The following is a 17558-nucleotide window of genomic DNA, read 5'->3' as shown; positions in this document are numbered from 1 at the left end:
GAAAAATATTTTAAGCAAATTTTCAAGTTTTCTGATGAGGAGAGAGCAGTAATTTTTGGCTGAGGCATTTTGCGACCCCCTAATCTAAGTACAGGATGTGTTGGTTGACTACTTTCTAAAGGCATTTAGAAAAAAGTTGAAAAAAGTGTTGCAGGGTCGCTTTAGTTTGGCCAAGGCAAGATATTTGCACAAAGAAACATTTATTATGACTGTTTTTATGCCGCCTTGATAAGGAAGCGAAAAACGAGCACAAAAAAATTAACAGAAAAAAACACACCTGTTTTTTCCTTCGAACCCGTTTGAACCTGTTTGAACCGGTTCGAACCGATTCGAACCGGAACAGAATGGTGCTCTGGAACCGAACCTGAACCGAACCCGAAAGGCTTGAACCCGAACCCGAACCGAACCCGAAAAAAGTCCGGTTCAACACCCTGACAGATACAGACGAACAAAATGATACATACGAACAAAATAAAGACGAACAAAATGATACAGACGAGCAAAAGCACCCTGAACCGCACTGACGGAAATCTTCCCCCCGCTTACGCAAGGTGTTTAGGTCTCGTGCTTCATACTAATTAAACTCTTAGCTTTCTGTCTCTGCTTTTAGTGTGAACAAGGTTTCCGTTCGGGGTGCCGAAACGTCATTGTTTTATTTTCTCTGGTGGTCGGCGTATTCTTTATTATGTACTTCAGTGTCATTGCCGACCAGACGGGCGCCCGTCGAAGCCTCGATTTCTTTCACGAGTTTTCTTTTTCCGTTCGCAGTCCTGAGCAAGGACCAAGTTCTGGCCCAAGCGGTTCTGTTCTTCGTGGCTGGCTATGACACCACGACGAATGCGATGTCCATGGCCGTGTACCACCTCGCTCACAACAGGCACGCCCAGGCGCGACTGATTCGAGAGATCGAAGACGCCCTCGCCAAACACGTGAGATTGACGCGTGCTTGTTCACATTGAAGACGACTGCAACCTAAACTCGGCGCGAGAGAAATTACAAATACCGGCGACCTCAGGCTGCATGCTAAACGTGGCTAAATTCCACCTAATAAATTGCACGCCATGTTGTATTCCGTCGCTTACTCAGTGAATGAAGCACGTCGTTTGCGATCACCTGCGCATTCGCTTATAAACAAAACGGCTGCATTGACGCCATCTGTTTGTCCTGGAAAGGTGCAGGTTGGTGTAGAAAGGTCTAGGTTTACTTGTATCATATAAATAAGGCTTCGCTCCGCAAATAAGCCGGATGCAACGCCGGATGCAATAAACAGAAAGCAACGCCGCATAAACAGTGCTTCTCGAATGGTATTTACGGGACGCTTATTTTTTTGCTTGTTTTCATTTTACCCTATGTGTATTTTTGTCCTGTCTTATACTTCCAGCGGGGGGAGACTTGTAGTAAAATAACCTTTAAAGTCTTAACGCCGAGTGCTATGCCCGATTAGAGCTGAACAGCAACCGAAGACCCGTTAGTGTATCCTTGTGATGCATTGTCGCATTCCTTAATGTTCATGTGTCAACCTTCGCGATGTGGTAGGAGGTTTTCTTTCGCTCTTATTTATTTATTTATTACCCACAGATACGTTACAGCTGTTGTGATTACAAACAAAAAAACAACAAATATTGAGGAATACAGCAGATATCAATTCGCAACAATAGAAGGCAATCACTCAACTGGAATATGCACTGTGAAATTGACATGTCATTGTTAGTTGTATTTGAATTAGCGTGACGCTGTATGAAGGATCCTAACTGTTTATTGGGCCGCGTACTCCGCTGTTTGGTTACTTAGTTGCGCTATACGTTTCTTAAGCCGGCGGTTATGCCTCTGCTTCTTCCACCGTTTGGTCAGGCTGTGTCTGGCTTCCCAGATTTGCAGCAGTTTGGGGTGTTATGGCTATTCTTTTCGTGTTGGCCTTTACATCTAGTATAACACTCTCCGCCCACTGGTCGTAAGACTGTTCTTTCGAATGGCCACGATCCTTCCTTTCTTTTCTGAATTTTTCCCAATCAGTTAATTTGATTGTACCGATGTATGGCCTGTAGTTCAAGCCTTTGATGGAGATTGTATGATATCATGATCGGATCCCAAATTCTCCAATGTGTTCGTCCACGTTATGTCGAGTGAGCCTCCGAGAATGGATAAGTCTGGGCTTGTGTCTCTAGAAACGCTGTTCCCTGTGCGGGTTGGGATATGCGAATCGTTTAGGAGCGTGAGGTTGTGCGATTCTATAACATTGAGTAGATCTTTCCCCCTCTTACTGTTGTGTGTGTATCCCCAAAGTTTGTGGGGTACATTAATGTCCTCCAAATCGCGGAGAGGAGAGTTACCATAGAGTAACATAGCAGCCATGCAACACGATTTGGAGGTTCGATGGCTTCGCACACAGTATCTTCTATACATGGTCGTTTTTTCGAGGGTCGGCAGTAGACGTTGAGAATAGAGATGCTCTCTTTGCATTTTTCTGGCCGAGGAAGGAGTTCCACTAGAGCGGGCTCACATTCCCTTTGAGGGGTAAGGTGTTGCATGGCTGCTATGTTACTCTTGACCAAGGTTGCCGTAGGTCGCCCAAACGGATCCGTATAAGTAACTTATCCTGGGAGCTTGGTTGGACCATCCGTCTCTTTGACTGCAATTATATTAGGTGGGGGGTGAGAGTGTAGCGCTGCTGACTTTTCTTTGATTTCGCGGCAATTCCACTGGAGCAACGCGGTGAAGTCCTGCCTATTTGGTAGCGTACCAATCGGGGAATGAAACCAAATCTTGCTTTCGGACGCTGGAGGGCGGGAATACGGAGCTTGCCTTCTGCGAAGACTGTTGGTTTCAACCGCCTCCATTTTGCCTTCTAGCCGGTCGATGCGAGTCCCGAGTTGGTCGACTTGGTCGATTTGGACGCCGTTCTGGGCTACCTGAGCGGATAGTGCCTGCAGTTGTTGGGTAATTTGGTCAGTTTGGGTCTGTATCTGGGTCTGGAGTGCTTTGAGTAGGTCTTCGAGGGAGGTTGTGCCTCCTTGGGACTGGGTTTGTTGCAAGAAGGGGTCTGTGGTGTGCTCCGACGAACTCTTGTTTTGACCTATCGCTTCACCGTCAGCTTGCGGATAGAAACTCGCGCACTCCCTCTGAGCCGGAGGGACAGAGGGAGCTGTGTCCATAGCATTCGAATTTGCTCCGGTGGTGCGTGCAGGGCGCTTGCATTTGTCTGGGAGCGAATCGTAACGGCAGCTTTCAAGTTCTGCTACCCTTTTTAGTAATGACGCAATTATGGTCGGTTGTTGCGCCAACAACCAACCAACAACCGCCAACGACCAACAACCGACCAACCTTAATGGTTGAACATGCTTTACATGGGTGGGAATCTGTTTTTTTGGTGGTGTGGGTGTGGGGTCCCGCCGAGCACTAGCAGACACAACACGAGCCCAGCTCACCTGTTTCTCGTCGTTTCCCGTCTTCGATGCACGGTTGCGGGATCCGAATTTCGACCTGGTGCTCGAATTTCCTCGCCTTCTCACGGATGCGGTTCTGGATCGGTGGCGGAGCCGCCCCCGCTGTGACTGGTGGTTCACTTGCCAGGCTCGCTGGTCTGGTTGTAAGGCTCGATGGCCCTTCTGCGATGCTTGCTGATCCGCTTAGAGTGCTAGTTGGTCCACCCGAGAGGCACGCTCCTCCGTCCTCTTCCGTTCTAACTGCCGTTGACGAAGGAGGAAAGGCTCCCGGAAGCGCTTCGGGCAGCCCTTGGTAGCCGTAAGGTGGGCCTCCCCGCATAGCGAGCAGAGGGCCTTGCAGTCATGTCCGGGTTTCGGGTGTTTGACTCCACACTGGTGGCGCACACGTGTATTGGGCTGAGGACATGCCGTCGCTCTATGTCCGAGTTCATGGCATGCGTCACACACAGGCACAGTCTTCTTGTACAAGGAGCACGGGTACTCCGAGCCGAAGATGGTAAAGTAATAGGAAACCTTGTTTCCAGCAAACGTGACTACGACGATATTTGAATTTCCCAGTCTTCTGCATGCGTAGATATCGAGGTTGGGTCCGAGAAACGGAGGGGTGCCCCTCTTATGATGCCCTTGACGGAGTGATCTGGGGCGAATGCGTAGAGCTGCACTGGGTAGGTCACGGTATTGGTGGGGAGCGCGACCACGGACGGCGCTGCGAAGCGCTCCTCCGTGGTGTCGTTTTAGGGATTCGCTCATTTGTCGTCTGCTTTGCTCGGGCTAGCTCTCCCTGCTGTTTCTTTGCAATCGGTTGATGTCAGATGCTTGTTCGCACCATATTTTGCGTGTGCGTAACTTCTTTATCATAATAATAGACTTAGAATCACATACAGTAGCTCACGGCATGAGTTAAAGTATACTTTTGGATGCCGCTACGGAAGAAACATTGCCGGCGTCGCCCCATTCCTTGCGAAGCCTGTCCAGTGCAGAGCGCGAAGAGTCGGAGCTAGGCGGAAGCTTCAGTATTAAGCAATCTTTCGAACAAAGCGAACAGCCAGCTGTTAGTAACCGACAGCAGCGAAAATGCAAGACCAAACCAAATTCAAGGCCTTCGGGGCTGTCGGCATTGGCAGAAAAAATTACGATCCCCGGTAATCATATGTAAGGTAAAACAGTTTTTGCAGCCTTGCCGAACGCTCCAAAGTATTGTATCACATCACTTTCGTTGTCATGGCATGAAAGTATGGCGACATGCACTATGGGCCGCAAAAACTGTACGTTGAGTCCAAAGTAACCCACTGTGTGTACTGGCGCGTGCTGGTTTTTAGGAGGCTTCTAACCAGTGGGATGGTTTATTGAAAAAAAAACAACAAAAAAAACGAGTGACGTCTATGGTAAAATACAGTAACACTATGTTTGCTATGACCTGGAGGGATATTTCGGTACATTTCCCACAACCATCTCTCCCAATATTTAGATATGCATTATAGGAAATTTGCACTCAAGAGGAAGAGGAGCTGGTGGAGGAGGAGAAGGAGAAAACTTTATTTAACAGCAAAATCGAGCTTATTAGTGCGCCGGGTCCTCAATCCCGGACAAGAGAGCAAGAGTAATTTTCTTCAATTCATAGAACTCCATCCCGAGTAGACCAGGATTTGTTCTTTACGCGTGGAAGGGTTGGAAAACAATGAAGAGCTGCTGGGAAATATTTATCGGTTTCGAATTGGTCTACTGGAAACCGCCACGTATACTATTTATTGTGTGTGTTAGCGAGTATAGAACGCCTTCAACACCGTAATCATGTCATAACTGTTCGGGTTCAGACTCCATTTGTTATGATAACGATGATTACGATAGATATTCGGAGCGCAAAAGTCGCCTTCTATACTCGGATACAAGTCAAGAAAAATAAATATTCGGAGCGCAAAAGTCGCCTTCTATACTCGGATACAAGTCAAGAAAAAAGGGGCGTCGCCTAATCCCCCACTTCCACCACCCCCTTCCAGCCAATAGTGTCGCTCTATCAAGGTGACGTCGTGGCCGACCGCATTGCACCTGCGGGCAGCACTCGGAGCCACGCTTTCCTTAATGCGTCCGTGCCGAAATGTAGTTCGTAAGGGCGCCTTCACTTTGAGCGGAGATAAAAACCTTAGCTAAAATTTTTTATGTGCCCGTTTTAATGCAATGCGTGAAAGAATTTATCGTCAGCTGCAGTAGCGAGTTTCAATTATATTCCTGATGGTGAATTTCTGCTCTTCCGGGTTTTCCCTCAGCCGCTTGCTTCTGGCAGCTTCTGGTTTTATGCATTGCCGGCCCCATTTCCCGCCATGGATCCCGAAGAAGTCGCATCTGAATGTGCTTCATCGTTCTCGACTGAGAATTGTGGTGCGTTGCCATCTACGCCACGCCGATGGTACAAGAAAAACAAAAGCGGCCGTGTCATCTGCAGCTGCGGACGGGAGATGATCCGGAACGCGTACGTTCGTTTGCGGCATCTTCACCCAGAGCGCAGCGTTGAAGAAACGGCCGCGACCGTGAGCGATCTTCTTGGAGTCAGCGTGAGCTTGGTGATGGACGTGAAGAAGGAGATGAAAAATAACGACGGAAATGTTGCGACGCCCTCCCGAAAGCGCCCGCGAAGCGCCGGAAAGAGACGACGCACAGAAGTTTACGACGACTTCACGAAGTGCGCATTGCGGTCGTCCGTGCATCGTTTTTTTCGCAGCAATGAGATTCCGACAGTGAAGGCAATTGCTGCGGATTTCAACGCTAGCGGCGATGTTACTCCTCTCAAGCCATGGACTGTGCGCCGCCTGCTGAATGACATCGGGTTCAGGTATGAGAAGAGGGGCCGGAACTCGCTGCTGATCGAGCGGGACGACATTGTCGCGTGGCAGCAGAAGTACCTCTACGACGTCGCCAGGTACAGGATGGAAGGTCGAAAAATCTTCTACCTTGATGAAACCTGGGTGAATGCGGGACACACGCTATCGACTGTTTGGACGGACACGACGGTTGCTTCCAACCACGACGCCTTCATGCGTGGTCTGACGACAGGTTTAAAGCAGCCGTCAGGGAAAGGACAGCGCCTGATTGTAACGCACATCGGCAGCGAGGACGGCTTCGTCAGTGGTTGCCTGGATATCTTTCGGGGTACGAAGACCGGCGACTACCACGAGGAGATGGACGGCATCCGCTTTGAAAGGTGGTTTGGCGCCGTTGTGCCGCAACTGCCACAAGGTAGTGTAATTGTCATGGACAATGCCTCGTACCACTCGCGGCTGGAAGAAGCAGTGCCTACGACGTCTTCGCGCAAACAGGTCGTTCAGGACTGGCTGACGTCCAAAGGACTTGCTTGGGATGAAAAAATGCTTAAAAAGGAGCTCCTCAGCCTTGTGACCTCTGTAAAGACACGGTGCATCAAATATCGTGTTGACGGTGCAGCTGAAAGGGCAGGATGTATTGTGCTTAGGCTCCCACCCTACCATTGTGAGCTCAATCCCATTGAGCTCATATGGGCGCAGATGAAACGAGGTGTCGCAGCCAGAAATGCCACATTTAAGCTGGCAGATGTAGAGGTGCTCCTGAGGGAAGAAGCTGCCAAGGTAACAGCTCAACACTGGGCAAACGCAGTTCAGCATGTGATCAGCATTGAAACAAAGTTCAGGGGAGACGGTGGAGCAAGTGCGCATGTTCAACCTATTATAATCCATCTGGATGAAGATGACATGGACTCCGACAGTGACCTATCTGGTATCGAGTCCTTTGAAGATGTGTAAGGCGGCCAGCTATTCGCCAGTGCCGCCTTTGCCCCTTTCAGTTAGTGTGGAGTGCGCAATTTAGCTTAAGTAGGTGTGTTTCCATAGCTGCAGGAGCAAGAAACTCCATCAGACAGCAGAGAAGACCAGACATGCTGTTTGTGTGCGTTATTAAGACTTATTTCTGGAGTTAACTGAGCTGCCTGTGTGTGCTGCGTAACTTGTTCATGGTTGATTGCTTTGATATGTAGCTATGAGAATCAGAAGATGGAATTGCAGTGTTTGGTTTTTATTTCATTTGCCATTACTGAATGTTGTATGCTGTGTTGTAGAGTCGACAGGGATTTTCCAGTATGACAGTGAGGGTGACAAGTTATTTCAACAATCGATGCATGATATCATTTGCTGTAGTGAACCGAGCGGTGTATTGTGTGGTGCTGGCTCAGGACTGGTTGCCTTGATATGTAGCTATGAGAATCAGAAAAGGCTGTTGCAGTGCTTGGTTTCTGATTGCATTTGTTGCAAGTGTGGTGCAGGAATTAGGCCAAATGAATGCAGTCCTGACAAGACACTGCGTGGCAGACGTATCCATAAAAGAAAATTGTACATCTCGAGCTAGAGGAAACCCACACTGTTCCAAACTATTTTCTGGAAGCAGGGCCACGCTTGCACTATGCGATAGTTTTCGCTGCACAGGGAGGATGGCTATTCGCATGTGTAGCATGAGGTGTGTGCAAGCAGAGTCAAGCGAGTTCGCAAATTCACTTCAAGCAGAATCATCTGCAGTGTGTGGCTCTACGGCTCCTTGTGCGACACTATATAAATGGCTATAAAGGCAAGTTTCACCTACAGGAAAAGACGCTAGCTCGAGTTTTCACCCCACGTTTTTTACATTGTTTGGACACTTATGCGTGTATTGGATGCAGAAACAAAGTTGCAAATTAAATGCCTACGTGAAAGCATGTAACTGAACATTGTGTGTCCGTGTGGCTGGCTGAGCCAAGTTGTCTTCTTGTAGAACATTGAGAACAAATAAATCTGTTTAAGTGTCTTATTGCTCGTTTCATTTGCTATGCATAATTCAGCAGTGCGTCTGTTTAGCTGTCTGAGCCAAATCTGACAGGATACAGCAGTGAGGACAAGAAACGTTGCTTCGGTGTTTTATTTCTAATTTGATTCTATTTAGCTATCTGCTGTCTTACGCACGACTTAGGATAAATAGGTTTTATCTGTTGCCTACTCCACTGGATAAAATGCAGAATCACAATGTTAAAAACAATCCCCAAAGCTTTGGGAAGGGGAAACAAGGTTGGTTTCAATCGATCCTCCCATGTATGGGAATCATTTCATGTAGTGCATATTTGGCGAGATTATAAATTTCCTCCTGAACATATGATCCGATTTTGCCTTTGCGTAGCAAGAAAAGTATGATATGCATTGACCAGTTTCAGTGCAGCGATATGTACCATATGTGTGGTTCCATGCATCAACTCAACCGACATGTCATCAATCAGTGCAGATCACTACGTAACCCTTCAAACAGACTTCATTGCCTGTGTTATGAAGTGGGCATCAATTCATGTTCTGTCATTGTGATTTACACTCCTAATATATGTGTAGACATTGCACGAGTTGAGTTGCGAACAGTCCTGTGGCAAGCAGCAGCTTGCTATTTGACTTGGAGCAGCGAGCTTCTCGCTCCAGCGGCCACTTGTGACGCAACAGTGAGAATGGATGAAATGCTGAGCTGTTTTCCTCCCTGAATGCTCTATTTTGAATTTAGAGCACGTGCATGCAGATGACCATTGCAGCAGCAGCTTCTTACTTAAGAGACAAACACAAGGCGGGCAGTGTCTATATAGCTTCAATAATGCACATCTCATGCAAGAATTTGATTTGGTGAACAATATGCATGCGCATGTGTAGAAAAAGCTGAAAGGTGGTTTATTTGATTTCAGTGCTGCGTTTCATGTCTTCACATGCATTGTTGCAGCTGGTCATACCGGTGAAATCTAGCTAATGCAATGTCACTATCGCGAACCACAGCTCATTCACAAAGCATAAACGGGACGATGAAATTGAACTTACAGTGGTAACACTCCTGTGGAATCTTAATTATCATAGACAATGCAAACTCAAAGCAGATGCCTATTCGTATTTAATTCACAAAGGTTTTTGTCCGAAACAACAACTTAAGGCACTCCAACAAAAAACAGGCGACAAAAACATACTTGTGGCAATTAACACATTTAACAATGGTATCTCAGCGTAACCGAGAAAAAAAATAGAAAAGGTGGCATATTAAATCCCATCACGTAGCTAAGCTACAGCTCGTACGCATTCACGGTCAAAAAGTGCGAAAATTCTGCTTCTTGTATTTGGCAACTTGATCACAATTTTGGCGAATACGCTTGCGCCCGACATGGACTTGGGACACACGGCTCGACATATATGCTTTAACGCAATGCAGCGCGCGCCGTCGCGTGGCTTGCGTTTCGCCCCGTGCGTACTGTCCATGGCGTTAATAACTCGCTGGCGTAATCTACGAGAAATAAACAAGGAGTTATCGCCCCCTGTCGCAGACACTGGTGCGATAACGTGGGTAGCACAGACACAGGAGGTACTAAACGGTAGAACGGTACTTCACGCTCAAGGCCAAACGCCCGCACAGGATGACGACGACAGCTTCGTATCATACAGCGTACTGCAGTAACTGCAGCGGCGGCTGCTTACCGGCAACGCGAGCGCTCACAAAGCAGAAGAAAAAACACCGTAGCGATTGTCATTACCGAGCATGTTAAGAACACTGCACACAACACGCAAACAATGAGTACGACTGAACGGCACTAAAAATCGTCCTCAGAGAGCCCGACGACGCCGACGGTTTGACGCGAACAGCGGAGGCGGCCATTTTGGTAGAAGTCCGGAAGCGCGGAAGAACATGTTTTGTGATTTCTTCCGTGAGCGCGGCGTGGAGGCGGTCTACCGCGACGTCACGTTGATACGGCGACACCATTGGCTGGAAGGGGGTCCTTTGATGAGGAAAAGCCGCACTTTTCTTGAGTTGTATCCGAGTATAGTACTCTGAACAACGCTGTCTGAGGCGCGATCGCGGCGGCGTAGCATTGTCATTGTATTTGCTTGTGAATAAACAATACACGCTTCGGATATGCATCTTCTTGCACGCAGCCATAACGAAAGCCAATTTGTGAAGACGGTACTGTATGCCTTACAGCCCGAAGAAAATACCCACGGGAACTTTGTGAGCCTCCCAAACATTCCCGAACCTAGCAATAAGACTTTTGTGACTGTGCAGAAAAATTAATGCGTTGGTCAAAAAACATTCATCAAATACAAGTCAACAGCAACGAAAGAAATAGGAGGCAGTCGCTTTATTTCCTGCTGTGCACTGGGCGTGTACGGGCCCGCTGCTTGATACGTAGCATTAGACTGTTGAGTCTTCTTTAAGAGCATCTCCAAAATACTGTAGGGAAGCCTACGCATTTTAAATACTTATCCAGGAGCTCTGAGCCCAGAACCTCGCGAATAAGCTAGAAAGGACGTGTTACACGCGATCTTCTGACCGATGCTCAGAAGAAAGGTGTTCTCTCTCTCTCTCCTCCTGTGTGGGGCATACTGCAGCCTGCCCTCATTCAGATGCTGGACAAAATAACTCATTCACTAGAAAATGCTTCTTAATGCACGCAAGCATCAAAGCGGGCGATTTCTAGCACAGGCACTGCTGCCCCTCACCAGCGGAGAGTAGCAGACGACAGCGGCGCGAGTCCCTCAGCCGACGTCAGAGCCAGGGGGCGCAACTCGAACATCTCATCGCCAATTGATTCGAATCTGCTTCAGCTTACTTAAGGCTTGTGCTGCTTCTGCCAACGGGGTGCTGATTGTAGCGGTGTTCTGCACCATGTCATAGCGGACTGGCAGCTTGGTTTGGCCCCAGGTTTACTGAAATGCGCTCAGCAAGGCGAGCGACACCTCGGCTAGGTCTAACTGCGCTATCTTGAGGCCACCCTGTGGTCGCAACACGAGCTTGCAATCGTCCCAGGGAAGGGGAGCTGGCCTTGGAGCAGACTTGGGTGTAATGAGGGCTTCGTGGTTGTCGGCTGAGCCGTTCGGCCTACTGCTGGGCTGGGCTTCCGCTCGCGTCGCCCCTGGGCTCGCGTGACGACTTCGATCCAATCGGCGTTTGAGCTTGAATCTGTCGCAGTTTCATCACAGTCGCCTTCAGTTGGGTCTTGATGAATTAAGTTGCCCTCTGTTTCACTTGCGTCTGTGCTCGTTGGCCGACGGCACATAGCCGAGGGCGGTCTACTCACAATAGAAGTAATACTAATACGGTCTACTCACAATAGAAGTAATACGGTCTACTCACAATAGAAGTAATAGAAGCACAATACAAGTAAACAAGCTAACCCCAGCGGGATATATCTGGTTGCCGGGCCGTTTTAATTATGAAGTGAGGGGCCCGAACTTAACATTGTGCATCGATATGAACTTGCACATCCCTATTTATATTTCGTCGGTAATTTCGTCCGTGTGGCACAATTATACGCATAAACGTTACACACTGGATTACACGCGCCGGAGCATTGCGCAAATCCGACTGAAACCAGAGGCGCTCCCAAACCGTACGCGCGAACGAAGCCAAACGGGTTTTGAGCGAATCGTTTGGTGAACTCACGGTCCGCTGCAGCGAAAGGAGCAGCAGAGCGACATTCGCAAGTCGTCGTCGATCTGACTCCGCGGTCGTTGCCTTACAGGCTTGTTCGCAGGTTACGCTGCGCGTCCCCCGTACACGTAGGCGCTGGCATCGAGGCGCCAACTGTCGGCGCTTATTAGCGTCATGATTTCCTACTTCGCTTCGCCTCTCCTAGACGTCCGTTCATACCGCAGTTGGGAGCGCGTTTTGCATCTCCAGTTGCGGCGAAAGAGTTCATGGTTCATATCCCGGCGCAGCCGCGTTAATCAGTTTTTCTGGCGATGGCCTTTCCGTGACGGATATGAGGTCAGTCAGATCTTGGTGGGCCCCGGCATGAAATACTTTCGTGTTAAAAAAACATAGCAGCCGCGTTTAGGGACATTTGGTTGAAGAAGAAAGCCTATATGCACACAGAGAAGACCTTTAAATCACGCGCTGACCAGCTGTGACCCTGTTTCCAAGCGCTTCGCTGCCCAGCGCCCCCACATGACACGTGCGACGTCACTTGTCGGGCTATTCTATTGAGCACCAGCTAAGCGGCGCCCCTGCTCGGCCTCTGGGGCCACTAAGTGGGGTTCGAGAACTTGTGCCGAAAGCCTGGGCTCTAACCCCCGTGGGTTTATCCAATTTTCGTTCATTTTTGTGGCAAAAACATTTTGTAAGATCAACCCTAATCGTTGTTTTGTTAATAATGGTGATTTGCTACCCTTTTGGTCGGTTTGGATTCGGGCGCAGGCTGCGGCAACGTTTAATTAACATTTTCACATTGCGCGAAGAGACATCGCACATGTCACCACTGGTGATTGCGAGTTGCACTCGCGGTAAGTTCCACTCACCAGTCGCGAGTGGGAGTTCCACTCGCGGTGAGTCCTACTCACCACTCGCGAGCGCGAGTTCCACTCGCGGCGAGCCCCGCTCACAACTCATGAGCGGCGAGTGAACGCCCGCTTGCGCGATGTTCGGGGCTTACTGCGGTGAGCATCACTCGCTGTTGGCATTCGTCGCAGGAGCCGCTTGCTGCTGGTGATATACACTCGTGCGCAAAGCCACTAGTTAATGGAACGACTGCCTTTAGCTTCGGGTATATGTGGCTACTCCCCTTTATAATTAGGGCACCGTGAAACCAACTCTCCAGTGACCTGTTGATTCAGGAATACGATTTAGATGGACGTCTGACGCCATAATGTCATGACTCACTGTCATGACTCATTGAGGGGCTGTTACGCGCACTCTCGCCGAGTGATGTTTCTGGCTCGCAGCGTTTTGTGTTGGAATTAGCGTCCGTACCGCCGTCGCAATAAAGCGATTGCACTTCCCTACCGCTGAGCGCTGCGGTGGAGGCATTAGGAAGGACCGTGCTCTAGTGCCGTAGTACTTGGTGGACATAATTGGCCGGCTTGCTGCAGCTGTCAAATGGCCGGCTGTTCTGAAGCGCAAATTGTGAGTGCCCGTAATCGTTTGAAAAGGTATCGCAGATTTTCACAGATCTGCGTATCAGGATGGCGAAACGTTTCGGATGGGCGAGTTGCGTGTTGTGGAAGTAGTAGCTCATTTTCGAGGCCTTGGCGTATTAAACGTACCAGTATTTGTTATTACTTGTTACGGCGGCGCTCTGTTATGATACTCGCTTTACGCGGACTTCGTCGTCGTCTAGGGCTAGGGGTACTGTGCCGATGGCTAGGGGTACTGTGACCCCTGAGTGGTGTGACGAATAGTAACCATTCTCGGCAGTCGGATAGTGTAATTCGTGAGTGGGTGAGTGCGTGAATGAGTGCCTGCGTGCGTGTGTGTGTTCACGTGAGTGCGTCTGCATGCGTGTGCGCGTGCGTGCGAGTTCGTATGTGTGTGCGTGCGCGCGCGTGTTCAAGTGCGTTGGTGTGTGTGTGGGTACATGTGCGTTTGTGGGCGTGTGCGCGTGTATGTGTTCGTGTGTGTTGCGTGCGTGTTCGTGCTTGTGTGCTTGCGTGCGTGTGCGTGTGTGTGTCCGATGACTTAATATCCCCGTTATTTCGTATAAACTTTCGACGTGAACTTGTCTCAGTGCCCGGTGCGGGCGAATCACGGTGTAGTTTAGGATCAAGCTGCGGTTTTGCTCTGCGGCAGGCTGGCGCCGTTTAGGGAGGGGGGCGGGAGGGAGGCTGGCGCCAGGCAACTCGTCTCCATGAGGGCGCCCGCGCCAAAATCAGGCAGCACCGATTTGGCGCGACCACGCGGCGCCGCCTCTCCCCCTCGCCTTGCCTCTGCCAAGCGCTCAAGGCCAAGCGCTCCAGTAGCCTTCCTCCACCTTGCTTGCCGTTTTCAATCTTTTCGTCGCGGTGTTTTGCTGGACACTCTCGCTATGTGCCCTTTTCACCTAGGATTAGTCTTGAAATAAACCGTTTGTAGGGTTGTCCAGAGCGAATTGACTGCGCAATTTTAGTGGCGCGGATGCGCGCTTCGAGATAGGAATATTTGCGCGCGCCAGCCAGTATTTTGACAGATGGCAACAGCTTTTCTAAGCTTTTCTTCCGAACTTGACTATTTCTTTTATGTTTGCTCCCGCTGTGAAAATTTTCGTGTTTTTTTTGTAGAATCTGAGCGAAATAGCATTAAGAATAATAAAAAGTTATGATGAATGGCTTCTTGCAAATTTGCGAGAATTTGTTCATTTCGTAAAAGAATCCAGCGACGGTTACCGCTTTGAAAGTGACATATAATAACCGCATACATACTTAGAAAAAAGAGAGACCGCATTCCTGAGAAAGGTAAATTTTAGCTCAAATCAGTAGTATTTCATGACCGAAAATTTTTCTACGTGCGTGTGAGTGGAGGAAGCTAGTGGTGATTTTGAGTGAGTTTGAGTGGCCATTGCAAGCGGCGAGTGCGAGTGCGAGGGAGTGCAAGCAGCGAATGCGAGTGGTGAGCGTGAGCGCGAGCGAGTGTGAGTGGTGGGGCCGAGTGGTGAGCGTGAGCGTGAGTCAAGGAGGTTATAAGAACTATGCAACCTCCTTGGCGTGAGTGAGTGCGAGTTGTGACGACGAGTGGCGAGCGTGAGCGGGAGTGAGTGCGAGTTGTGCGGACGAGTGGAGAGCATGAGCGGGAGCGAGTGCGAGTGGTGAAGGTGGAGGGGTGAGCGTGAGCGCGAGTGAGTGCGAGTTGTGAGAGCGGAGTGGTGAGCGGGAACGTGAGTGAGTGCAAGTGGTGGGGGCGAGTGGCCAGCATGAGTGCGAGTGAGTGTGAGTAAGAAAGGCGGAGTGGCGAGCGTGAGTGCGAGTGCGAGTGAGTGCGTTAGGATAAATATATTTTTTTGAGTGAGTGTGAGTGAGTGGCATCCAGTTTTGCCGAGCTATGATCGCGGTTTTCCGATGCTTGCACTGGCGATCCAGTCTCGTCGACGTCGTTAATTTTATTTGTAGTACTCTTAGCGCGTCGGAGCTGTTACGAGACTGGAGGTGAACAATGCACAACACAATGCGAATGTCTGACCCAAGCACTCTCTAAATATTTTGGGCGATACCGAACCTGCAAATATCTGCAATGTAAGCTAGTCGCACTTAACAGTACAGCTGACAAGAAAGGAGAGCTTAACTGCCACAGCTGATTTTGCGTTTGACGGACCGGAGCATTGATGACTGGCACGAGCTGACCATTATTCGCGAGGTGTCGGTAAAGTGGGTATACAGCTCCCACTTTTTCATCAGAGTTTGTTCGGGAACTTTAAACGTGTTTTACTTGCTGCATAATGCTGAGCGAATGGCTGACTGGAAGCTCTTCCAGTACCACGATCCCTAATTGCGTTTTTTTTTTTTTTTTTTTTTTTTGTGGAGTGAACAAGTTGCGAGAGATCCCACAGAAGGTGAGGCGATTCACTCGGCCTCATGGAGATGCTCGTCGTGAGTAATAGTTTGGCAGCTGAGCTTGCATGGATGCGCGCTTATTTCCGCGCGCCTCAAGGTGGGGGGGGGGGGGGGGAGGGGGGGGGGGTCGCAGGAGCAATCGCAAAACACTCGACAGAACCCAGGTAGCCGAAACTGCCGGACGACGCGCCACAGTTGTCGGCTGCCATGATGGTCATGCCGTGGATGACGTAATAAGAACGTCGGCTCCTACGCCTTTCCTGTTGCAGGGAGTCATTACTCACGAGGTTGTCATGGGACTGGAATATCTGGACGCCGTGGTCATGGAAACTCTTCGCATCAATCCACCCGTGCACATGTAAGTCTCGCCACTAATACCCTTGCCATTCCGCGATAGAAAAAAGTGTGTGCAGCATTACATCAGCTTGTGGTCGTAATTCAAGATGCTCGCGTGTCGCGGCATCCCCGCAGCCCGAAGCTCCCCGGTGTTGCGGATCTGGTAGCGTGACCGGTGATGGCGTCCGTTGGTCCGGAGTTGGAGCAAACATTGGGGCCGAGTAGGGCGAAGAAAGCAACTTTATGTAGAGAAATTTACATGGCGTTTGACTGACTGAACAGGATTCTGCACTCCTGCGCGAGCGAGACTAAATAGCTAGGTTAGGTCTGTCCCCTTTTATTTATTTATTTACTTATTTATTTATTTATTTCAATACCTTCAATGCACAGAGGGCGTTACAGAAGGGAGTGGTTAAGTTTACGAAACAATCGTACACGGGGAGATTAGCCAAGTTACACTATAAATGCGGTTTACATATAGAAAATAACAATGTTTCCAGAAATTATACAATGGTAATAGCAATATACAGGCTCAAACAATGAATTAAATACAAAGCGAGCACATAAACTAATAAAATGCAATTAAAAACCACTTAACAAATAACATCAACGTATGAGACAAAATACAAGCAGAAGAAAATCAAAACGAACATACGAACACACAAAAAATAAACCAATCTACCAAAAAGAAATCAGTATAAATGATAGGGAGACAGAATACATGTTCGATAAATATACAATGCACGCGTGTAAACAAGAAGAAAAAAAATTGAGTTTACTGGAAACGAAAGTCGCATTCGGCGGCCGTTCGAAATGCGCCATTCACCATTTCCCCCGCTGTTTTCGGGAATGCACAAATCACGAAAATCTGTGTCACTGAAATTGACACTCACAGAAAGAGAGAGCGAGAAAGGGCGCTCTTCCTCTCGCACCAGTCAGCGTCAGGTTGACTGCGGTGGTGGAACATTCCTACGGCCGAAGCCCTCAGGACCGCCCGAGGAGGAAGCGACAGGAGGACGCCTGGGCCCCGTCGGTAATCCGGCGTCGGGCGCTCGTTGAACAGCGGCGTTTCGGACATGCCACAAAGGGTTCCGACGATGTGCGTCTCGCCAACGAAAGGGAGGAAAATTTCGCCTGCCCCCAAAAGGGTGGCGCCTCGCGACGCCTTTGTCACCACCTCGGTTCGACGCTCTCGGTCATTGTGGTGCCCTCGCCAGCAGGCGCTTGGGTGACCGTGCATTCGCCAAAAGTGGCTTGTGTCCAGCAGCAGCGTCAGTCCCCGCCGCGTCATTGTACACAAAGCCGGGTCTCTCCCCGTCGATGAGGCGAGGGGGGGGGGGGGGTGGCAGAGGGAGCGGGAACCAGACGACGGAAGGCCTGGGTGCGTATTCCCAAACCATATCCCTTAGGGGCCCAGGCTCACCACACCCCTAGGCAGCGGCGAAGCCAGTGAGATTAAAAAATTGCAATTTCTAACCTC

General features: G+C 49.4%; 1 protein-coding gene across 2 annotated transcripts in view; it reads left to right on the top strand.

Annotated features, from left to right (window-relative positions):
* LOC144164991 (cytochrome P450 3A16-like) overlaps positions 1-17558 on the top strand; it is a 199170-nt gene that overhangs the window by 110782 nt on the left and 70830 nt on the right. For both annotated transcript variants that reach the window (XM_077695174.1, XM_077695172.1), the window contains exons 10-11: positions 769-929; positions 16012-16100. In XM_077695174.1, coding sequence (XP_077551300.1) covers positions 769-929; positions 16012-16100 — 250 coding nt within the window. The remainder of the gene's footprint in view (positions 1-768; positions 930-16011; positions 16101-17558) is intronic.

This window comes from Haemaphysalis longicornis, unplaced genomic scaffold (assembly GCF_048455015.1).
Source record: "Haemaphysalis longicornis isolate Haplotype H1 unplaced genomic scaffold, Haemaphysalis longicornis Haplotype H1 scaffold_14, whole genome shotgun sequence".
Taxonomy (NCBI): Eukaryota; Metazoa; Arthropoda; class Arachnida; order Ixodida; family Ixodidae; genus Haemaphysalis; species Haemaphysalis longicornis.
The sequence above is the reverse complement of the archived record's forward strand: the minus strand, read 5'-3'. Positions and strand labels throughout refer to the sequence as shown.